Source organism: Salmo trutta, unplaced genomic scaffold (assembly GCF_901001165.1).
Source record: "Salmo trutta unplaced genomic scaffold, fSalTru1.1, whole genome shotgun sequence".
Lineage (NCBI taxonomy): Eukaryota > Metazoa > Chordata > Actinopteri > Salmoniformes > Salmonidae > Salmo > Salmo trutta.
The window spans coordinates 3,370,255-3,395,493 of NW_021822992.1; the positions used below are offsets into that span (position 1 = coordinate 3,370,255).

Below are 25,239 nucleotides of genomic sequence, written 5' to 3' on the forward strand. Positions count from 1 at the left end.
ACACACCATCCTATATAACTACTGTCTATACACACCATCCTATATAACTACTGTCTATACACACCATCCTGTATAACTACTGTCTATACACACCATCCTGTATAACTACTGTCTATACACACCATCCTATATAACTACTGTCTATACACACCATCCTATATAACTACTGTCTATACACACCATCCTATATAACTACTGTCTATTCACACCATCCTACATAACTACTGTCTATACTGTCTATACACACCATCCTATATAACTACTGTCTATACACACCATCCTATATAACTACTGTCTATACACACCATCCTACATAACTACTGTCTATACTGTCTATACACACCATCCTATATAACTACTGTCTATACACACCATCCTATATAACTACTGTCTATAATGTCTATACACACCATCCTATATAACTACTGTCTATACACACCATCCTTTATAACTACTGTCTATACACACCATCCTATATAAGTACTGTCTATACTGTCTATACACACCATCCTATATAACTGTCTATACACACCATACTATATAACTACTGTCTATACACACCATCCTATATAACTACTGTCTATACACGCCATCCTATATAAGTACTGTCTATACTGTCTATACACACCATCCTATATAACTACTGTCTATACACACCATCCTGTATAACTACTGTCTATACTGTCTATACACACCATCCTATATAACTACTGTCTATACACACCATCCCATATAACTACTGTCTATACACACCATCCTATATAACTACTGTCTATACACACCATCCTATATAACTACTGTCTATACTGTCTATACACACCATCCTATATAACTACTGTCTATACACACCATCCTATATAACTACTGTCTATACACACCATCCTATATAACTACTGTCTATACTGTCTATACACACCATCCTATATAACTACTGTCTATATACGCCATCCTATATAACTACTGTCTATACACACCATCCTATATAACTACTGTCTATACACACCATCCTATATAACTACTGTCTATACACACCATCCTATATAACTACTGTCTATACTGTCTATACACACCATTCCTATATAACTACTGTCTATACACACCATCCTATATAACTACTGTCTATACACACCATCCTATATAACTACTGTCTATACACACCATCCTACATAACTACTGTCTATACACACCATCCTATATAACTACTGTCTATACTGTCTATACACACCATCCTATATAACTACTGTCTATACACACCATCCTATATAACTACTGTCTATACACACCATCCTGTATAACGACTGTCTATACACACCATCCTATATAACTACTGTCTATACACACCATCCTATATAACTACTGTCTATATACACCATCCTATATAACTGCTGTCTATACACACCATCCTATATAACTACTGTCTATACACACCATCCTATATAACTACTGTCTATACACACCATCCTATATAACTACTGTCTATACACACCATCCTATATAACTACTGTCTATACACACCATCCTATATAACTAATGTCTATACACACCATCCTATATAACTACTGTCTATACACACCATCCTATATAACTATAGACTGTGACCTGAAGTAGGATCACCTGGTCCATACTAGACTGGTACCTGAACTAGGATCACCTGGTCCATACTAGACTAGACTGGTACCTGAACTAGGATCACCTGGTCCCTACTAGACTGGTACCTGAACTAGGATCACCTGGTCCATACTAGACTAGACTGGTACCTGAACTAGGATCACCTGGTCCATACTAGACTGGTACCTGAACTAGGATCACCTGGTCCATACGAGACTGGCACCTGAACTAGGATCACCTGGTCCATACTAGACTGGTACCTGAACTGGGATCACCTGGTCCATACTAGACTAGACTGGTACCTGAACTAGGATCACCTGGTCCATACTAGACTGGTACCTGACCTAGGATCACCTGGTCCATACTAGACTAGACTGGTACCTGAACTGGGATCACCTGGTCCATACTAGACTAGACTGACCTGAACTAGGATCACCTGGTCCATACTAGACTAGACTGGTACCTGAACTGGGATCACCTGGTCCATACTAGACTAGACTGGTACCTGAACTAGGATCACCTGGTCCATACTAGACTAGTACCTGAACTAGGATCACCTGGTACATACTAGACTAGACTGGTACCTGAACTAGGATCACCTGGTCCATACTAGACTGGTACCTGAACTAGGATCACCTGGTCCATACTAGACTAGACTGGTACCTGAACTAGGATCACCTGGTCCATACTAGAGTAGACTGGTACATGAACTATGATCACTTGGTCAATACTAGAGTAGACTGGTACCTGAACTAGGATCACCTGGTCCATACTAGACTGGTACCTGAACTAGGATCACCTGGTCCATACTAGACTAGACTGGTACCTGAACTAGGATCACCTGGTCCATACTAGACTGGTACCTGAACTAGGATCACCTGGTCCATACTAGACTAGACTGTACCTGAACTAGGATCACCTGGTCCATACTAGACTGGTACCTGAACTAGGATCACCTGGTCCATACTAGACTAGACTGGTACCTGAACTAGGATCACCTGGTCCATACTAGACTGGTACCTGAACTAGGATCACCTGGTCCATACTAGACTAGACTGGTACCTGAACTAGGATCACCTGGTCCATACTAGACTGGTACCTGAACTAGGATCACCTGGTCCATACTAGACTGGTACCTGAATTAGGATCACCTGGTCCGTACTAGACTAGACTGGTACCTGAATTAGGATCACCTGGTCCGTACTAGACTAGACTGGTACCTGAACTAGGATCACCTGGTCCATACTAGACTAGACTGGTACCTGAACTAGGATCACCTGGTCCGTACTAGACTGGAACCTGAACTAGGATCACCTGGTCCATACTAGACTAGACTGGTACCTGAACTAGGATCACCTGGTCCATACTAGACTAGACTGGTACCTGAACTAGGATCACCTGGTCCATACTAGACTGGTACCTGAACTAGGATCACCTGGTCCATACTAGACTAGACTGGTACCTGAACTAGGATCACCTGGTCCATACTAGACTGCTACCTGAACTAGGATCACCTGGTCCATACGAGACTGGCACCTGAACTAGGATCACCTGGTCCATACTAGACTGGTACCTGAACTGGGATCACCTGGTCCATACTAGACTAGACTGGTACCTGAACTAGGATCACCTGGTCCATACTAGACTGGTACCTGACCTAGGATCACCTGGTCCATACTAGACTAGACTGGTACCTGAACTGGGATCACCTGGTCCATACTAGACTAGACTGACCTGAACTAGGATCACCTGGTCCATACTAGACTAGACTGGTACCTGAACTGGGATCACCTGGTCCATACTAGACTAGACTGGTACCTGAACTAGGATCACCTGGTCCATACTAGACTAGTACCTGAACTAGGATCACCTGGTACATACTAGACTAGACTGGTACCTGAACTAGGATCACCTGGTCCATACTAGACTGGTACCTGAACTAGGATCACCTGGTCCATACGAGACTGGCACCTGAACTAGGATCACCTGGTCCATACTAGACTAGTACCTGAACTGGGATCACCTGGTCCATACTAGACTAGACTGGTACCTGAACTAGGATCACCTGGTCCATACTAGACTGGTACCTGACCTAGGATCACCTGGTCCATACTAGACTAGACTGGTACCTGAACTGGGATCACCTGGTCCATACTAGACTAGACTGACCTGAACTAGGATCACCTGGTCCATACTAGACTAGACTGGTACCTGAACTGGGATCACCTGGTCCATACTAGACTAGACTGGTACCTGAACTAGGATCACCTGGTCCATACTAGACTAGTACCTGAACTAGGATCACCTGGTACATACTAGACTAGACTGGTACCTGAACTAGGATCACCTGGTCCATACTAGACTGGTACCTGAACTAGGATCACCTGGTCCATACTAGACTAGACTGGTACCTGAACTAGGATCACCTGGTCCATACTAGAGTAGACTGGTACCTGAACTAGGATCACCTGGTCCATACTAGACTGGTACCTGAACTAGGATCACCTGGTCCATACTAGACTAGACTGGTACCTGAACTAGGATCACCTGGTCCATACTAGACTGGTACCTGAACTAGGATCACCTGGTCCATACTAGACTAGACTGGTACCTGAACTAGGATCACCTGGTCCATACTAGACTGGTACCTGAACTAGGATCACCTGGTCCATACTAGACTGGTACCTTAACTAGGATCACCTGGTCCATACTAGACTAGACTGGTACCTGAACTAGGATCACCTGGTCCATACTAGAGTAGACTGGTACCTGAACTAGGATCACCTGGTCCATACTAGACTGGTACCTGAACTAGGATCACCTGGTCCATACTAGACTGGTACCTGAATTAGGATCACCTGGTCCGTACTAGACTAGACTGGTACCTGAATTAGGATCACCTGGTCCGTACTAGACTAGACTGGTACCTGAATTAGGATCACCTGGTCCATACTAGACTAGACTGGTACCTGAACTAGGATCACCTGGTCCATACTAGACTGGTACCTGAACTAGGATCACCTGGTCCATACTAGACTAGACTGGTACCTGAACTAGGATCACCTGGTCCATACTAGACTGGTACCTGAACTAGGATCACCTGGTCCATACTAGACTGGTACCTGAATTTGGATCACCTGGTCCGTACTAGACTAGACTGGTACCTGAATTAGGATCACCTGGTCCGTACTAGACTAGACTGGTACCTGAACTAGGATCACCTGGTCCATACTAGACTAGACTGGTACCTGAACTAGGATCACCTGGTCCGTACTAGACTGGAACCTTAACTAGGATCACCTGGTCCATACTAGACTAGACTGGTACCTGAACTAGGATCACCTGGTCCATACTAGACTAGACTGGTACCTGAACTAGGATCACCTGGTCCATACTAGACTGGTACCTGAACTAGGATCACCTGGTCCATACTAGACTAGACTGGTACCTGAACTAGGATCACCTGGTCCATACTAGACTGCTACCTGAACTAGGATCACCTGGTCCATACGAGACTGGCACCTGAACTAGGATCACCTGGTCCATACTAGACTAGTACCTGAACTGGGATCACCTGGTCCATACTAGACTAGACTGGTACCTGAACTAGGATCACCTGGTCCATACTAGACTGGTACCTGACCTAGGATCACCTGGTCCATACTAGACTAGACTGGTACCTGAACTGGGATCACCTGGTCCATACTAGACTAGACTGACCTGAACTAGGATCACCTGGTCCATACTAGACTAGACTGGTACCTGAACTGGGATCACCTGGTCCATACTAGACTAGACTGGTACCTGAACTAGGATCACCTGGTCCATACTAGACTAGTACCTGAACTAGGATCACCTGGTACATACTAGACTAGACTGGTACCTGAACTAGGATCACCTGGTCCATACTAGACTGGTACCTGAACTAGGATCACCTGGTCCATACGAGACTGGCACCTGAACTAGGATCACCTGGTCCATACTAGACTAGTACCTGAACTGGGATCACCTGGTCCATACTAGACTAGACTGGTACCTGAACTAGGATCACCTGGTCCATACTAGACTGGTACCTGACCTAGGATCACCTGGTCCATACTAGACTAGACTGGTACCTGAACTGGGATCACCTGGTCCATACTAGACTAGACTGACCTGAACTAGGATCACCTGGTCCATACTAGACTAGACTGGTACCTGAACTGGGATCACCTGGTCCATACTAGACTAGACTGGTACCTGAACTAGGATCACCTGGTCCATACTAGACTAGTACCTGAACTAGGATCACCTGGTACATACTAGACTAGACTGGTACCTGAACTAGGATCACCTGGTCCATACTAGACTGGTACCTGAACTAGGATCACCTGGTCCATACTAGACTAGACTGGTACCTGAACTAGGATCACCTGGTCCATACTAGAGTAGACTGGTACCTGAACTAGGATCACCTGGTCCATACTAGACTGGTACCTGAACTAGGATCACCTGGTCCATACTAGACTAGACTGGTACCTGAACTAGGATCACCTGGTCCATACTAGACTGGTACCTGAACTAGGATCACCTGGTCCATACTAGACTAGACTGGTACCTGAACTAGGATCACCTGGTCCATACTAGACTGGTACCTGAACTAGGATCACCTGGTCCATACTAGACTGGTACCTTAACTAGGATCACCTGGTCCATACTAGACTAGACTGGTACCTGAACTAGGATCACCTGGTCCATACTAGAGTAGACTGGTACCTGAACTAGGATCACCTGGTCCATACTAGACTGGTACCTGAACTAGGATCACCTGGTCCATACTAGACTGGTACCTGAATTAGGATCACCTGGTCCGTACTAGACTAGACTGGTACCTGAATTAGGATCACCTGGTCCGTACTAGACTAGACTGGTACCTGAATTAGGATCACCTGGTCCATACTAGACTAGACTGGTACCTGAACTAGGATCACCTGGTCCATACTAGACTGGTACCTGAACTAGGATCACCTGGTCCATACTAGACTAGACTGGTACCTGAACTAGGATCACCTGGTCCATACTAGACTGGTACCTGAACTAGGATCACCCGGTCCATACTAGACTGGTACCTGAATTTGGATCACCTGGTCCGTACTAGACTAGACTGGTACCTGAATTAGGATCACCTGGTCCGTACTAGACTAGACTGGTACCTGAACTAGGATCACCTGGTCCATACTAGACTAGACTGGTACCTGAACTAGGATCACCTGGTCCGTACTAGACTGGAACCTTAACTAGGATCACCTGGTCCATACTAGACTAGACTGGTACCTGAACTAGGATCACCTGGTCCATACTAGACTAGACTGGTACCTGAACTAGGATCACCTGGTCCATACTAGACTAGACTGGTACATAAACTAGGATCACCTGGTCCATACTAGACTAGACTGGTACCTGAACTAGGTTCACCTGGTCCATACTAGACTGGTACCTAAACTAGGATCACCTGGTCCATACTAGACTGGTACCTAAACTAGGATCACCTGGTCCGTACTAGACTAGACTGGTACCTGAACTAGGTTCACCTGGTCCATACTAGACTGGTACCTGAACTAGGATCACCTGGTCCATACTAGACTGGTACCTGAACTAGGATCACCTGGTCCATACTAGACTAGACTGGTACCTGAACTAGGATCACCTGGTCCATACTAGACTGGTACCTGAACTAGGATCACCTGGTCCATACTAGACTGGTACCTGAACTAGGATCACTTGGTCCATACTAGACTAGACTGGTACCTGAACTAGGATCACCTGGTCCATACTAGACTGGTACCTGAACTAGGATCACCTGGTCCATACTAGACTGGTACCTGAACTAGGATCACTTGGTCCATACTAGACTAGACTGGTACCTGAACTAGGATCACCTGGTCCATACTAGACTGGTACCTGAACTAGCATCACCTGGTCCATACTAGACTGGTACCTGAACTAGGATCACCTGGTCCATACTAGACTGGTACCTGAACTAGGATCACCTGGTCCATACTAGACTGGTACCTGAACTAGGATCACCTGGTCCATACTAGACTAGACTGGTACCTGAACTAGGATCACCTGGTCCATACTAGACTAGACTGGTACCTGAACTAGGATCACCTGGTCTATACTAGACTAGACTGGTACCTGAACTAGGATCACCTGGTCCATACTAGACTAGACTGGTACCTGAACTAGGATCACCTGGTCCATACTAGACTAGACTGGTACCTGAACTAGGATCACCTGGTCCATACTGTCTCGTATTTCTGTGGTAATATTAAATGTCGTGTTTTAATAGTATTGTTATGTTAATGGTATTTCACCCCGTTCAATTTAAATATTATAGCGATCCTCGTTATGTGAGCCACGTTATAATTTCCATTAAGTGGGTTAAACTTATTGGCGCGATGCTTAGGGTGAATAAAGGGACGTAGTTGAGCTTATGAGTCTGCATTCATATGAATGTTGTGTTCTGGTTGTGTTCCAGGGGTCCCAGGTTCATGTTGTGTTCCAGGGGTCCCAGGTGTATGTTCTGGTTGTGTTCCAGGGGTCCCAGGTTCATGTTGTGGTTGTGTTCCAGGGGTCCCAGGTTCATGTTGTGTTCCAGGGGTCCCAGGTTCATGTTCTGGTTGTGTTCCAGGGGTCCCAGGTTCATGTTCTGGTTGTGTTCCAGGGGTCCCAGGTTCATGTTGTGTTCCAGGGGTCCCAGGTTCATGTTGTGTTCCAGGGGTCCCAGGTTCATGTTGTGTTCCAGGGGTCCCAGGTTCATGTTCTGGTTGTGTTCCAGGGGTCCCAGGTTCATGTTGTGTTCCAGGGGTCCCAGGTTCATGTTGTGGTTGTGTTCCAGGGGTCTCAGGTTTGTGTTCTGGTTGTGTTCCAGGGGTCCCAGGTTCATGTTCACGTTGTGTTCCAGGGGTACCAGGTTCATGTTCACGTTGTGTTCCAGGGGTCCCAGGTTCACGTTGTGTTCCAGGGGTCCCAGGTTCATGTTGTGTTCCAGGGGTCCCAGGTTCGTGTTCTGGTTGTGTTCCAGGGGTCCCAGGTTCTTGTTGTGTTCCAGGGATCCAAGGTTTGTGTTCTGGTTGTGTTCCAGGGGTCCCAGGTTCAGGATGAGCCAGAAAGCAATTGATCCTCTCAGACTGTCACTGTGGAGGAACGGACAGCTACGGCTTCCCTCTGGTGTCAACCCTAACCCTGGTTACATCACCCTCCACGCCCTCCGGCCTCACACCTGTATACCTCGACCTGCCGTCCGCCCAGACACCTCTCTACCCAGAGACAGGACCCCCACACCAGCTCACACACAGGTACTCGGTGTGACCGACAGAGAGTTGAGATGAGCGCTTTGATTTTTCTTTATTTTATGAAAAGCTCTATATAAGTTGAATAAAGTACTATTATTCTGTGTGTTATGTCAGACAGGTTAATATAGTAGTATTATTCTGTGTGTTATGTCAGACAGGTTAATATAGTAGTATTATTCTGTGTGTGTTATGTCAGACAGGTTAATATAGTAGTATTATTCTGTGTGTGTTATATCAGACAGGTTAATATAGTAGTATTATTCTGTGTGTGTTGTCAGACAGGTTAATATAGTAGTATTATTCTGTGTGTGTGTTATGTCAGACAGGTTAATATAGTAGTATTATCCTGTGTGTGTGATGTCAGACAGGTTAATATAGTAGTATTATTTTGTGTGTGTTATGTCAGACAGGTTAATATAGTAGTATTATTCTGTGTTGTGTCAGACAGGTTAATAAAGTAGTATTATTCTGTGTGTGTTATATCAGACAGGTTAATATAGTAGTATTATTATGTGTGTGTTATATCAGACAGGTTAATATAGTAGTATTATTCTGTGTGTGTGTTATGTCAGACAGGTTAATATAGTAGTATTATCCTGTGTGTGTGATGTCAGACAGGTTAATAAAGTAGTATTATTCTGTGTGTGTTATCAGACAGGTTAATATAGTAGTATTATTCTGTGTGTGTTATGTCAGACAGGTTAATATAGTAGTATTATTCTGTGTTGTGTCAGACAGGTTAATAAAGTAGTATTATTCTGTGTGTGTGTTGTCAGACAGGTTAATAAAGTAGTATTATCCTGTGTGTTGTGTCAGACAGGTTAATATAGTAGTATTATTCTGTGTGTGTTATGTCAGACAGGTTAATATAGTAGTATTATTCTCTGTGTGTTATTTCAGACAGGTTAATATAGTAGTATTATTCTGTGTGTGTTGTCAGACAGGTTAATATAGTAGTATTATTCTTTGTGTGTTGTCAGACAGGTTAATAAAGTAGTATTATTCTGTGTGTGTTATTTCAGACAGGTTAATATAGTAGTATTATTCTGTGTGTTATGTCAGACAGGTTAATATAGAAGTATTATTCTGTGTGTTGTCAGACAGGTTAATAAAGTAGTATTATTCTGTGTGTTGTCAGACAGGTTAATAAAGTAGTATTATTCTGTGTGTGTCAGACAGGTTAATAAAGTAGTATTATTCTGTGTGTTGTCAGACAGGTTAATATAGTAGTATTATTCTGTGTGTGTTATATCAGACAGGTTAATAAAGTAGTAGTATTCTGTATGTTGTCAGACAGGTTAATAAAGTAGTATTATTCTGTGTGTGTTATATCAGACAGGTTAATAAAGTAGTATTATTCTGTGTGTTGTCAGACAGGTTAATAAAGTAGTATTATTCTGTGTGTGTTATATCAGACAGGTTAATAAAGTAGTATTATTCTGTGTGTGTTATGTCAGACAGGTTAATATAGTAGTATTATTCTGTGTGTGTTATGTCAGACAGGTTAATATAGTAGTATTATTCTGTGTGTGTGTTGTCAGACAGGTTAATATAGTAGTATTATTCTGTGTGTGATGTCAGACAGGTTAATAAAGTAGTATTATTCTGTGTGTGTTATGTCAGACAGGTTAATATAGTAGTATTATTCTGTGTGTGTGTTGTCAGACAGGTTAATATAGTAGTATTATTCTGTGTGTGTTATGTCAGACAGGTTAATAAAGTAGTATTATTCTGTGTGTTGTCAGACAGGTAATATAGTAGTATTATTCTGTGTGTGTTGTCAGACAGGTTAATAAAGTAGTATTATTATGTGTGTGTTATGTCAGACAGGTTAATATAGTAGTATTATTCTGTGTGTTGTCAGACAGGTTAATAAAGTAGTATTATTTTGTGTGTTGTCAGACAGGTTAATCAAGTAGTATTATTCTGTGTGTGTCAGACAGGTTAATAAAGTAGTATTATTCTGTGTGTGTTATATCAGACAGGTTAATAAAGTAGTATTATTCTGTGTGTTGTCAGACAGGTTAATAAAGTAGTATTATTCTGTGTGTGTTATATCAGACAGGTTAATAAAGTAGTATTATTCTGTGTGTGTTATGTCAGACAGGTTAATATAGTAGTATTATTCTGTGTGTGTTATGTCAGACAGGTTAATATAGTAGTATTATTCTGTGTGTGTGTTGTCAGACAGGTTAATATAGTAGTGTTATTCTGTGTGTGATGTCAGACAGGTTAATATAGTAGTATTATTCTGTGTGTGATGTCAGACAGGTTAATAAAGTAGTATTATTCTGTGTGTGTTATGTCAGAGGTTAATATAGTAGTATTATTCTGTGTGTGTTGTCAGACAGGTTAATATAGTAGTATTATTCTGTGTGTGTTGTCAGACAGGTTAATAAAGTAGTATTATTCTGTGTGTTGTCAGACAGGTAATATAGTAGTATTATTCTGTGTGTGTTGTCAGACAGGTTAATAAAGTAGTATTATTCTGTGTGTGTTCTCAGACAGGTTAATATAGTAGTATTATTATGTGTGTGTTATGTCAGACAGGTTAATATAGTAGTATTATTCTGTGTGTGTTATGTCAGACAGGTTAATATAGTAGTATTATTCTGTGTGTTGTCAGACAGGTTAATAAAGTAGTATTATTCTGTGTGTGTTCTCAGACAGGTTAATATAGTAGTATTATTATGTGTGTGTTATGTCAGACAGGTTAATATAGTAGTATTATTATGTGTTTGTTATGTCAGACAGGTTAATAAAGTAGTATTATTCTGTGTGTGTGTCAGACAGGTTAATATAGTAGTATTATTCTGTGTGTTGTCAGACAGGTTAATAAAGTAGTATTATTCTGTGTTATATCAGACAGGTTAATAAAGTAGTATTATTCTGTGTGTTGTCAGACAGGTTAATATAGTAGTATTATTCTGTGTGTGTTGTGTCAGACAGGTTAATATAGTAGTATTATTCTGTGTGTTATGTCAGACAGGTTAATATAGTAGTATTATTCTGTGTGTGTTGTCAGACAGGTTAATATAGTAGTATTATTCTGTGTGTGTTATGTCAGACAGGTTAATAAAGTAGTATTATTCTGTGTGTTGTCAGACAGGTAATATAGTAGTATTATTCTGTGTGTGTTGTCAGACAGGTTAATAAAGTAGTATTATTCTGTGTGTGTGTTATGTCAGACAGGTTAATATAGTAGTATTATTATGTGTGTGTTATATCAGACAGGTTAATATAGTAGTATTATTCTGTGTGTGTTGTCAGACAGGTTAATAAAGTAGTATTATTCTGTGTGTGTCAGACAGGTTAATATAGTAGTATTATTCTCTGTGTGTTATTTCAGACAGGTTAATATAGTAGTATTATTCTGTGTGTGTTATATCAGACAGGTTAATAAAGTAGTATTATTCTGTGTGTGTTGTGTCAGACAGGTTAATATAGTAGTATTATTCTCTGTGTGTTATTTCAGACAGGTTAATATAGTAGTATTATTCTGTGTGTGTTGTCAGACAGGTTAATATAGTAGTATTATTCTTTGTGTGTTGTCAGACAGGTTAATAAAGTAGTATTATTCTGTGTGTGTTATTTCAGACAGGTTAATATAGTAGTATTATTCTGTGTGTGTGTTATGTCAGACAGGTTAATATAGTAGTATTATTCTGTGTGTGTTGTCAGACAGGTTAATATAGTAGTAGTATTCTGTGTGTGTGTCAGACAGGTTAATAAAGTAGTATTATTCTGTGTGTGTTGTCAGACAGGTTAATATAGTAGTATTATTCTGTGTGTGTTGTCAGACAGGTTAATATAGTAGTATTATTCTGTGTGTGTGTCAGACAGGTTAATATAGTAGTATTATTCTGTGTGTGTTGTCAGACAGGTTAATATAGTAGTATTATTCTGTGTGTGTTATGTCAGACAGGTTAATATAGTAGTATTATTCTGTGTGTTGTCAGACAGGTTAATATAGTAGTATTATTCTGTGTGTGTTGTGTCAGACAGGTTAATATAGTAGTATTATTCTGTGTGTGTTGTGTCAGACAGGTTAATATAGTAGTATTATTCTGTGTGTGTTGTCAGACAGGTTAATATAGTAGTATTATTCTGTGTGTGTTGTCAGACAGGTTAATATAGTAGTATTATTCTGTGTGTGTTGTCAGACAGGTTAATATAGTAGTATTATTCTGTGTGTGTTGTCAGACAGGTTAATATAGTAGTATTATTCTGTGTGTGTTGTCAGACAGGTTAATATAGTAGTATTATTCTGTGTGTGTTGTCAGACAGGTTAATATAGTAGTATTATTCTGTGTGTGTTGTCAGACAGGTTAATATAGTAGTATTATTCTGTGTGTGTTGTCAGACAGGTTAATATAGTAGTATTATTCTGTGTGTGTTGTGTCAGACAGGTTAATATAGTAGTATTATTCTGTGTGTGTTGTGTCAGACAGGTTAATATAGTAGTATTATTCTGTGTGTGTTGTGTCAGACAGGTTAATATAGTAGTATTATTCTGTGTGTGTTGTGTCAGACAGGTTAATATAGTAGTATTATTCTGTGTGTGTTGTGTCAGACAGGTTAATATAGTAGTATTATTCTGTGTGTGTTGTCAGACAGGTTAATATAGTAGTATTATTCTGTGTGTGTTGTCAGACAGGTTAATATAGTAGTATTATTCTGTGTGTGTTGTCAGACAGGTTAATATAGTAGTATTATTCTGTGTGTTGTCAGACAGGTTAATATAGTAGTATTATTCGTGTGTGTTGTCAGACAGATTAATATAGTATTATTCTGTGTGTGTTGTCAGACAGGTTAATATAGTAGTATTATTCTGTGTGTTGTCAGACAGGTTAATATAGTAGTATTATTCTGTGTGTGTTGTGTCAGACAGGTTAATATAGTAGTATTATTCTGTGTGTGTTGTGTCAAACAGGTTAATATAGTAGTATTATTCTGTGTGTGTTGTCAGACAGGTTAATATAGTAGTATTATTCTGTGTGTGTTGTCAGACAGGTAATATAGTAGTATTATTCTGTGTGTGTTGTCAGACAGGTTAATATAGTAGTATTATTCTGTGTGTGTTGTCAGACAGGTTAATATAGTAGTATTATTCTGTGTGTGTTGTCAGACAGGTTAATATAGTAGTATTATTCTGTGTGTGTGTTGTCAGACAGGTTAATATAGTAGTGTTATTCTGTGTGTGATGTCAGACAGGTTAATATAGTAGTATTATTCTGTGTGTGATGTCAGACAGGTTAATAAAGTAGTATTATTCTGTGTGTGTTATGTCAGAGGTTAATATAGTAGTATTATTCTGTGTGTGTTGTCAGACAGGTTAATATAGTAGTATTATTCTGTGTGTGTTGTCAGACAGGTTAATAAAGTAGTATTATTCTGTGTGTTGTCAGACAGGTAATATAGTAGTATTATTCTGTGTGTGTTGTCAGACAGGTTAATAAGTAGTATTATTCTGTGTGTGTTCTCAGACAGGTTAATATAGTAGTATTATTATGTGTGTGTTATGTCAGACAGGTTAATATAGTAGTATTATTCTGTGTGTGTTATGTCAGACAGGTTAATATAGTAGTATTATTCTGTGTGTTGTCAGACAGGTTAATAAAGTAGTATTATTCTGTGTGTGTTCTCAGACAGGTTAATATAGTAGTATTATTATGTGTGTGTTATGTCAGACAGGTTAATATAGTAGTATTATTATGTGTTTGTTATGTCAGACAGGTTAATAAAGTAGTATTATTCTGTGTGTGTGTCAGACAGGTTAATATAGTAGTATTATTCTGTGTGTTGTCAGACAGGTTAATAAAGTAGTATTATTCTGTGTTATATCAGACAGGTTAATAAAGTAGTATTATTCTGTGTGTTGTCAGACAGGTTAATATAGTAGTATTATTCTGTGTGTGTTGTGTCAGACAGGTTAATATAGTAGTATTATTCTTTGTGTTATGTCAGACAGGTTAATATAGTAGTATTATTCTGTGTGTGTTGTCAGACAGGTTAATATAGTAGTATTATTCTGTGTGTGTTATGTCAGACAGGTTAATAAAGTAGTATTATTCTGTGTGTTGTCAGACAGGTAATATAGTAGTATTATTCTGTGTGTGTTGTCAGACAGGTTAATAAAGTAGTATTATTCTGTGTGTGTGTTATGTCAGACAGGTTAATATAGTAGTATTATTATGTGTGTGTTATATCAGACAGGTTAATATAGTAGTATTATTCTGTGTGTGTTGTCAGACAGGTTAATAAAGTAGTATTATTCTGTGTGTGTCAGAGGTTAATATAGTAGTATTATTCTCTGTGTGTTATTTCAGACAGGTTAATATAGTAGTATTATTCTGTGTGTGTTATATCAGACAGGTTAATAAAGTAGTATTATTCTGTGTGTGTTGTGTCAGACAGGTTAATATAGTAGTATTATTCTCTGTGTGTTATTTCAGACAGGTTAATATAGTAGTATTATTCTGTGTGTGTTGTCAGACAGGTTAATATAGTAGTATTATTCTTTGTGTGTTGTCAGACAGGTTAATAAAGTAGTATTATTCTGTGTGTGTTATTTCAGACAGGTTAATATAGTAGTATTATTCTGTGTGTGTGTTATGTCAGACAGGTTAATATAGTAGTATTATTCTGTGTGTGTTGTCAGACAGGTTAATATAGTAGTATTATTCTGTGTGTGTGTCAGACAGGTTAATAAAGTAGTATTATTCTGTGTGTGTTGTCAGACAGGTTAATATAGTAGTATTATTCTGTGTGTGTTGTCAGACAGGTTAATATAGTAGTATTATTCTGTGTGTGTGTCAGACAGGTTAATATAGTAGTATTATTCTGTGTGTGTTGTCAGACAGGTTAATATAGTAGTATTATTCTGTGTGTGTTATGTCAGACAGGTTAATATAGTAGTATTATTCTGTGTGTTGTCAGACAGGTTAATATAGTAGTATTATTCTGTGTGTGTTGTGTCAGACAGGTTAATATAGTAGTATTATTCTGTGTGTGTTGTGTCAGACAGGTTAATATAGTAGTATTATTCTGTGTGTGTTGTCAGACAGGTTAATATAGTAGTATTATTCTGTGTGTGTTGTCAGACAGGTTAATATAGTAGTATTATTCTGTGTGTGTTGTCAGACAGGTTAATATAGTAGTATTATTCTGTGTGTGTTGTCAGACAGGTTAATATAGTAGTATTATTCTGTGTGTGTTGTCAGACAGGTTAATATAGTAGTATTATTCTGTGTGTGTTGTCAGACAGGTTAATATAGTAGTATTATTCTGTGTGTGTTGTCAGACAGGTTAATATAGTAGTATTATTCTTGTGTGTTGTCAGACAGGTTAATATAGTAGTATTATTCTGTGTGTGTTTGTCAGACAGGTTAATATAGTAGTATTATTCTGTGTGTGTGTGTGTCAGACAGGTTAATATAATAGTATTATTCTGTGTGTGTGTGTCAGACAGGTTAATATAGTAGTATTATTCTGTGTGTGTTGTCAGACAGGTTAATATAGTAGTATTATTCTGTGTGTGTTGTCAGACAGGTTAATATAGTAGTATTATTCTGTGTGTGTTGTCAGACAGGTTAATATAGTAGTATTATTCTGTGTGTGTTGTCAGACAGGTTAATATAGTAGTATTATTCTGTGTGTGTTGTCAGACAGGTTAATATAGTAGTATTATTCTGTGTGTGTTGTCAGACAGGTAATATAGTAGTATTATTCTGTGTGTGTTGTCAGACAGGTTAATATAGTAGTATTATTCTGTGTGTGTTGTCAGACAGGTTAATATAGTAGTATTATTCTGTGTGTTGTCAGACAGGTTAATATAGTAGTATTATTCTGTGTGTGTTGTGTCAGACAGGTTAATATAGTAGTATTATTCTGTGTGTGTTGTGTCAGACAGGTTAATATAGTAGTATTATTCTGTGTGTGTTGTCAGACAGGTTAATATAGTAGTATTATTCTGTGTGTGTTGTCAGCCAGGTTAATATAGTAGTATTATTCTGTGTGTGTTGTCAGACAGGTTAATATAGTAGTATTATTCTGTGTGTGTTGTCAGACAGGTTAATATAGTAGTATTATTCTGTGTGTTGTCAGACAGGTTAATATAGTAGTATTATTCTGTGTGTGTTGTGTCAGACAGGTTAATATAGTAGTATTATTCTGTGTGTGTTGTGTCAGACAGGTTAATATAGTAGTATTATTCTGTGTGTGTTGTCAGACAGGTTAATATAGTAGTATTATTCTGTGTGTGTTGTCAGCCAGGTTAATATAGTAGTATTATTCTGTGTGTGTTGTCAGACAGGTTAATATAGTAGTATTATTCTGTGTGTGTTGTCAGACAGGTTAATATAGTAGTATTATTCTGTGTGTTGTCAGACAGGTTAATATAGTAGTATTATTCTGTGTGTGTTGTGTCAGACAGGTTAATATAGTAGTATTATTCTGTGTGTGTTGTGTCAGACAGGTTAATATAGTAGTATTATTCTGTGTGTGTTGTCAGACAGGTTAATATAGTAGTATTATTCTGTGTGTGTCAGACAGGTTAATATAGTAGTAGTATTCTGTGTGTGTTGTCAGACAGGTAATGCCAGCAGCAGTCCTGTTGTAGGGGACAGGCGGATGGAGATGATGTTACAGGCTCTATGTGTCGACTCACAGGCCGGGTTCTACTTCACACGCTACTGTGAAAGCTCTGGAAACCCGGTACAAACAGCTCTGTCCCTCTCTCTCTCTCTCTGTCTCTCTCTCTCTCTCTCTGTCTCTCTCTCTCCTCTGTCTCTCTCTCTCTGTCCTCTCTCTCTGTCTCTCTCTCTCTCTTCTCTCTGTCTCTCTGTCTCTCTCTCTCTCTCTCTCTCTCTCCTCTCTGTCTCTCTCTCTCTCTCTGTCTCTCTCTCTCTGTCTCTCTCTCTCTGTCTCTCTCTCAATTCAATTCAATTCAATTCAATTCGCTTTATTGGCATGACGTAACAATGTACATATTGCCAAAGCTTACTTTGGATATTTACAATATAAAAATAAATAAAAATGAGAATCAAAAATTGTCAACGGGACAACAGTAACAACAATAACCAACGGTCAATATAACCATACATTCAACAATAACAATAATCATACAGTTGAGGACATGTGCAGGTTTATTGGTCTGTCAGACACTGTCCCTCAACTTATGGCAGGCAGCAATGTAGTGCGCTGCCAACCCACAGCTCTCTGCGTCCTCCCCCAACAGGATGGGTAGCCTATCCTCATCAGAGAGGTCTTTAAAACCTTGAATAAGGATTTCAAATTTGGGGAAATGACACTCTCTAATTGTTTTATATTTTTGACATTTTGTCAGGAAATGCAGCTCCGTCTCAGGTTCTGCTGTTGTGCAGTGGTTGCACAGCCTTTCCTCTACAGGGAGCCAGGTTTTCCTGTGTCTACCCTTCTCAATGGCAAGGCTGTGCTCACTGAGCCTGTACTTTGTCAGGGTTTTTCTAAGGGTTTGTCAGGGTTTTTCTCTCTCTCTCTCTCTCTTTCTGTCTCTCTCTCTGTCTCTCTCTCTCTCTCTCTCTCTCTCTCTCTCTCTTTCTGTCTCTCTCTCTGTCTCTCTCTCTCTGTCTGTCTCTCTCTCTGTCTCTCTCCTCTTTCTGTCTCTCTCTCTCTCTCTCTCTGTGTCTCTGTGTCTCTGTCTCTCTGTCTCTCTCTCTCCTTTTTAAACCAAGGTGTTTTCCTGACAACTTTAGCATATCGATAATTATTTTGCCAAATGATTATTAATACCCAATTATTATGTGAAAAGTGTATATCTGTCAATTCAAATCAAAGGGATTTATTGGCAGGGTAGCCTAGTGGTTAGAGCGTTGAGCCAGTAACCGAAAGGCTGTAAGATCGAATCACCAAGCTGACAAGGTAAAAATCTGTCGTTCTGCCACTGAGCAAGGCCGTTAACCCACTGTTCCCCTGGTGCCGAAGACATGGATGTCGGTTAAGGCAGCTGCCCCTCACCTCTCTGAAAGCATCGGTCCCGTGTGGCTCAGTTGGTAGAGCATGGTGTTTGCAACGCCAGGGTTGTGGGTTCGATTCCCCCGGGGGGGGCCAGTACGGAGAAAAAATAAAAAATAATAATAATGTATGAAATGTGTGCATTCACTACTGTAAGTCGCTCTGGATAAGAGCGTCTGCTAAATGACAAATGTAAATGCATTCAGTTGTACAACTGACTAGGTATCCCCCTTTCCCCAGGGGAAACATGTTTACATTGCCAAAGCAAGTGAAATAGATAATGAAATTAACAGTAAACACTCACAAATGTTTCAATAGAATAGAGACATTTCAAATGTTATGTTATTGGCTATGTACAGTGTTGTAACGATGTGCAAATAGTTAAAGTACAAAAGGGAAAATAAATCAACATAAATATGGGTTGTATTTACAATGGTGTTTGTTCTTCACTGGTTGACCTTTTCTAGTGGCAACAGGTCACACATCTTGCTGCTGTGATGTCACACTGTGGTATTTCACCCAGTAGATATGGGAGTTTATCAGAATTGGATTTGTTTTCTAATTCTTTGTTTGTTTTTTTGGTCTCTGTCGCTCTGTCTCTCTGTCCACCAGAGTGCTATTGTAGCTGTTTTGTCCAACATAAATAAATAGGTCTTCCTGTATCTTCTCAGCTGTGGGAGAATGCTGTCCACTTCTGGTGTGATCTGCAGCAGTACCACCAGCTCTTCTACCGAGATGGACTGGATCCCTACATGGTACAGAGACAGGCTCATGTAAGATTGGATCCCTGGGGGAAGGGGGGGGGGGGGGGGGGGGGTAATTGCGTCAGATGCTGGATTAGGTTCTGGTGGGAGATGTAGGATAAAATATATGATAATAGTGATGATGATGATGATGATGATGATGATGAAGATGACCGTCTGATCCATTAGTTACGGTTCTCATTCTAACCCCTCCAGTTGCTGTATTCAACCTACGTGTGCAGTGGTGCCTGTAGTAGCATTGAGGTGGAGGAGGAGAGCAGAGAGAGGGTGTATACCTGTCTCACTCCCCCGTTTGAGGAGCTGTTTGACTGGGTGGAGGAACACATTCTGACCCTCCTCCTGGAGCCCTGGACACTGCTCACCACCAGGGACATGGAAACCTTCCAGAAGGTATGAAAATAGCTTATCTGCTGAAACAGACAAACTCTCCTGTTCGTGCATCTGTCCTTAGATTCGTACGTTGTGTGTTTTGCTCTGGATATTTGACGTTATGACGTGGATTCGTTGTTAATGTGTCTTCTCTCAGGTGGCTGTACGGGAGGAGACTCGCCAGGTGGAGTCAGAGCGTTACTGTGTCTTCTCTCAGGTGGCTGTACGGGAGGAGACTCGCCAGGTGGAGTCAGAGCGTTACTGTATCTTCTCTCAGGTGGCTGTACGGGAGGAGACTCGCCAGGTGGAGTCAGAGCGTTACTGTATCTTCTCTCAGGTGGCTGTACGGGAGGAGACTCGCCAGGTGGAGTCAGAGCAGTACAGAGAACTGACGTGGATTCATTAGTTACTGTATCTTCTCTCAGGTGGCTGTACGGGAGGAGACTCGCCAGGTGGAGTCAGAGCAGTACAGAGAACTGACGTGGATTCATTAGTTACTGTGTCTTCTCTCAGGTGGCTGTACGGGAGGAGACTCGCCAGGTGGAGTCAGAGCAGTACAGAGAACTGACGTGGATTCATTAGTTACTGTATCTTCTCTCAGGTGGCTGTACGGGAGGAGACTCGCCAGGTGGAGTCAGAGCAGTACAGAGAACTGACGTGGATTCATTAGTTACTGTGTCTTCTCTCAGGTGGCTGTACGGGAGGAGACTCGCCAGGTGGAGTCAGAGCAGTACAGAGAACTGAAGAAGCTGTACGAGGAGGCTGGACACAGACTGGAACAGGTGACCTCTATTGAAGTCCAATGCTCCAATGCATGATCTATGTAACAGTCTGAGTAGTAAGTGTTGATCTAGGATTAAGTCCCCCCTGTGGTGTTGATCTAGGATCAAGTCCCCCTGAAGTGTTGATCTAGGATCAAGTCCCCCCTGTCCCCCTGAGGTGCTGATCTAGGATCAAGTCCCCCCTGTCCCCCCGAGGTGCTGATCTAGGATCAAGTCCCCCCTGTCCCCCTGAGGTGCTGATCCAGGATCAAGTCCCCCCCCTAAAGTGTTGATCTGAAAGACTAAACTGATCATAGATTAAGCACTTCTACATTTAGCAGACGCTCTTATCCAAAGCGACTTACAGTAGTGAATACATACATTTAATTTAATTTAATTTCATGCATTTCTTTTTTGTACTGGCCCCCCATGGGAATCGAACCCACAACCCTGGCGTTGCACACACCATGCTGGCGTTACAAACACCATGCTCTACCAACTGAGCCACAGGGAAGGCCAAATCCTTACTAGAGCTCTAGTAAGGATTTGGGGGAATCTCAATTGTATTTCCTTGATTCCTTGCATCTCACCTCCTTCTCAAAACCTTCAGAAGGAAGTGAGGAGGGTTTAGTACAATTGAGATCCAGTCTCTCTCCCTCTCTCAGCATGCTGTGGCCCAGGCCTGCAGGCCCCCTCCTCCACCACTAGAGGTCCCCAGGTCTCCAGATATGTGGTCTGCCGTCCCAGAGAGGTACAGAGGGTACAGGTTGGGCTCTCTGCTAGGACACCGCATGGAGCTACAACACTTCACATCCTACCTACAGGACAACACCGCCAGGTGAAACTCTAGTTCTATACACTTCACATCCTTCCTACAGGACAACACCGCCAGGTGAAACCAGTTCTATACACTTCACATCCTTCCTACAGGACAACACCGCCAGGTGAAACTCTAGTTCTATACACATCCTTCCTACAGGACAACACCGCCAGGTGAAACTCTAGTTCTATACACTTCACATCCTTCCTACAGGACAACACCGCCAGGTGAAACTCTAGTTCTATACACTTCACATCCTTCCTACAGGACAACACCGCCAGGTGAAACTCTAGTTCTATACACTTCACATCCTTCCTACAGGACAACACCGCCAGGTGAAACTCTAGTTCTATACACATCCTTCCTACAGGACAACACCGCCAGGTGAAACTCTAGTTCTATACACATCCTTCCTACAGGACAACACCACCAGGTGAAACTCTAGTTCTATACACATCCTTCCTACAGGACAACACCGCCAGGTGAAACTCTAGTTCTATACACATCCTTCCTACAGGACAACACCGCCAGGTGAAACTCTAGTTTTATACACTTCACATCCTTCCTACAGGACAAGACCGCCAGGTAAAACTCTAGTTCTATACACTTCACATCCTTCCTACAGGACAACACCGCCAGGTGAAACTCTAGTTCTATACACTTCACATCCTTCCTACAGGACAACACCGCCAGGTGAAACTCTAGTTCTATACACATCCTTCCTACAGGACAACACCGCCAGGTGAAACTCTAGTTCTATACACTTCACATCCTTCCTACAGGACAACACCGCCAGGTGAAACTCTAGTTCTATACACTTCACATCCTTCCTACAGGACAACACCGCCAGGTAAAACTCTAGTTCTATACACTTCACATCCTTCCTACAGGACAACACCGCAAGGTGAAACTCTAGTTCTATACACATCCTTCCTACAGGACAACACCGCCAGGTGAAACTCTAGTTCTATACACTTCACATCCTTCCTACAGGACAACACCACCAGGTGAAACTAGTTATATACACTTCACATCCTTCCTACAGGACAACACCGCCAGGTGAAACTCTAGTTCTATACACTTCACATCCTTGATCCCAATGATCTATACCTCAATGATCTATACCTCAATGACCTATACCTCAATGATCTATACCTCAATGATCTATACCTCAATGATCCCAATTATCTATACCTCAATGATCTCTACCTCAATGATCCCAATGATCTATACCCCAATGATCCCAATGATCTCTACCTCAATGATCCCCAATGATCTATACCTCAATGATCTATACCTCAATGATCTGTACCTCAATGATCTCTACCTCAATGATCTCTACCTCAATGATCTATACCACAATGATCCCAATGATCTATACCTCAATGATCACAATGATCTATACCTCAATGATCTATACCTCAATGATCCCAATGATCTATACCTCAATGATCTATACCTCAATAATCTCTACCTCAATGATCCCAATGATCTATACCTCAATGATCTATACCTCAATGATCTCTACCTCAATGATCCCAATGATCTATACCTCAATGATCTCTACCTCAATGATCTCTACCTCAATGATCCCAATGATCTATACCTCAATGATCTATACCTCAATGATCCCAATGATCTATAGCTCAGTTGTCAATGATGTGTATAGTTGTGATGTGTGTGTGTGTCTACAGTATACACCTGGCTTGCTGGCAGGACATAGAGAATTACAGGAGAATCCCCCATAAAGACAAGGCCCAGAGAGAGGACAAGTCTAGACTCATTAAGGACAAATACCTCAACAGGAAATACTTCTTTGGGCCTGACAGTCCTGCCACCAGACAACAACAGGATGAGGTAATGTCACAGTCTCTTCTGTGATGCTGTGTGTGTGTGTGTGTGTGCCTGTGTGTGCCTGTGTGTGTGTGTGTGTGTGTGTGTGTGTGTGTGTGTGTGTGTGTGTGTGTGTGTGTGTGTGTGCCTGTGTGTGTGTGTGCGCCCTTCTCTGGGACTGCTTCTCATTTTCACCCAGAGAGAGACTGGAAGAGAGAGGGAGAGGTAAAGAGAGAGGTAAAGAGAGAGAGAGAGGGAGGGAGAGTAGAGGGAGGGAGAGGTAAAGGGAGAGAGAGGTAAAAGGAGAGAGACAGGGAGGGAGAGAAAATGGAGGGAGGGAGCGGTAAAGGGAGGGAGAGAGAGAGAGGAAGTGAGAGATTGTCACTGTGCTGTCTGTCTCCACCCTGTCACTGTGTGTGTGTGTGTGTGTGTGCGTGTGTGTGTGCGTGTGTGGTCTGCGTGTGTGGTGTGTGTGTGTGTGTGGTCTGCGTGTGTTGTCTGTGTGTGTGTGCGTGTGTGTGTGGTCTGCGTGTGTGGTGTGTGTGTGTGTGTGCGTGTGTGGTCTGCGTGTGTGGTGTGTGTGTGTGTGTGGTCTGCGTGTGTTGTCTGTGTGTGTGTGCGTGTGTGTGTGGTCTGCGTGTGTGGTGTGTGTGTGTGTGTGTGTGTGTGTGTGGTCTGCGTGTGTGGTGTGTGTGTGTGTGGTCTGCGTGTGTGGTGTGTGTGTGTGTGGTCTGCGTGTGTTGTGTGTGTGTGTGTGTGGTCTGCGTGTGTTGTCTGTGTGTGTGCGTGTGTGTGCGTGTGTGGTTTGCGTGTGTGTGTGTGTGTGTGGTGTGTGTGTGTTTCTACTCTAGGTGATGTGTCTGGCAGGTGGCTGGGGGAGACTGCTTCATGACCGTCTGCGTGCTTCTGTCCTGGTGGACATTCAGAGCATCATCAGGAACCACATAGAAACAAGATGGCTGCCTGTCTTCCTGACGTCGCCGGCGTTCAATGAGAGACAGCAGCAGAGAGTCAGGGTAGGAGTCCAGGGTCTCATCTAGCCAGCTCCCCATCTGCTTGTATCAGGGGGATTACAATCTGACCCTACGAGGTCCGGACTACTGACTGATCAACTGGCTTCCAGGTCTAAATCAGGCCCTGATTAGAGGGGAACTGGCTTCCAGGTCTAAATCAGTCCCCGATTAGAGGGGAACTGGCTTCCAGGTCTAAATCAGTCCCCGATTAGAGGGGAACTGGCTTCCAGGTCTAAATCAGTCCCCGATTAGAGGGGAACTGGCTTCCAGGTCTAAATCAGTCCCCGATTAGAGGGGAACTGGCTTCCAGGTCTAAATCAGTCCCCGATTAGAGGGGAACTGGCTTCCAGGTCTAAATCAGTCCCCGATTAGAGGGGAACTGGCTTCCAGGTCTAAATCAGTCCCCGATTAGAGGGGAACTGGCTTCCAGGTCTAAATCAGGCCCCGATTAGAGGGGGACTGGCTTCCAGGTCTAAATCAGGCCCTGATTAGAGGGGAACTGGCTTCCAGGTCTAAATCAGTCCCCGATTAGAGGGGAACTGGCTTCCAGGTCTAAATCAGTCCCCGATTAGAGGGGAACTGGCTTCCAGGTCTAAATCAGGCCCCGATTAGAGGGGAACTGGCTTCCAGGTCTAAATCAGGCCCCGATTAGAGGGGAACTGGCTTCCAGGTCTAAATCAGGCCCCGATTAGAGGGGAACTGGCTTCCAGGTCTAAATCAGGCCCCGATTAGAGGGGAACT

At 41.7% G+C, this 25,239-nt stretch overlaps 1 protein-coding gene across 1 annotated transcript in view; it reads left to right on the plus strand.

Moving 5' to 3' along the window:
* The window catches only part of LOC115187909 (regulator of G-protein signaling 22-like), a 60,243-nt gene that overhangs the window by 24,005 nt on the left and 10,999 nt on the right, over nucleotides 1–25,239 (plus strand). Inside the window, exons 9-18 of the mRNA XM_029746966.1 lie at nucleotides 8,129–8,556; nucleotides 8,702–8,948; nucleotides 17,535–17,660; nucleotides 19,610–19,711; nucleotides 19,898–20,092; nucleotides 20,409–20,464; nucleotides 20,739–20,853; nucleotides 21,498–21,670; nucleotides 23,347–23,509; nucleotides 24,337–24,501. Of these exons, the coding sequence (XP_029602826.1) occupies nucleotides 8,129–8,556; nucleotides 8,702–8,948; nucleotides 17,535–17,660; nucleotides 19,610–19,711; nucleotides 19,898–20,092; nucleotides 20,409–20,464; nucleotides 20,739–20,853; nucleotides 21,498–21,670; nucleotides 23,347–23,509; nucleotides 24,337–24,501 (1,770 nt within the window). The remainder of the gene's footprint in view (nucleotides 1–8,128; nucleotides 8,557–8,701; nucleotides 8,949–17,534; nucleotides 17,661–19,609; nucleotides 19,712–19,897; nucleotides 20,093–20,408; nucleotides 20,465–20,738; nucleotides 20,854–21,497; nucleotides 21,671–23,346; nucleotides 23,510–24,336; nucleotides 24,502–25,239) is intronic.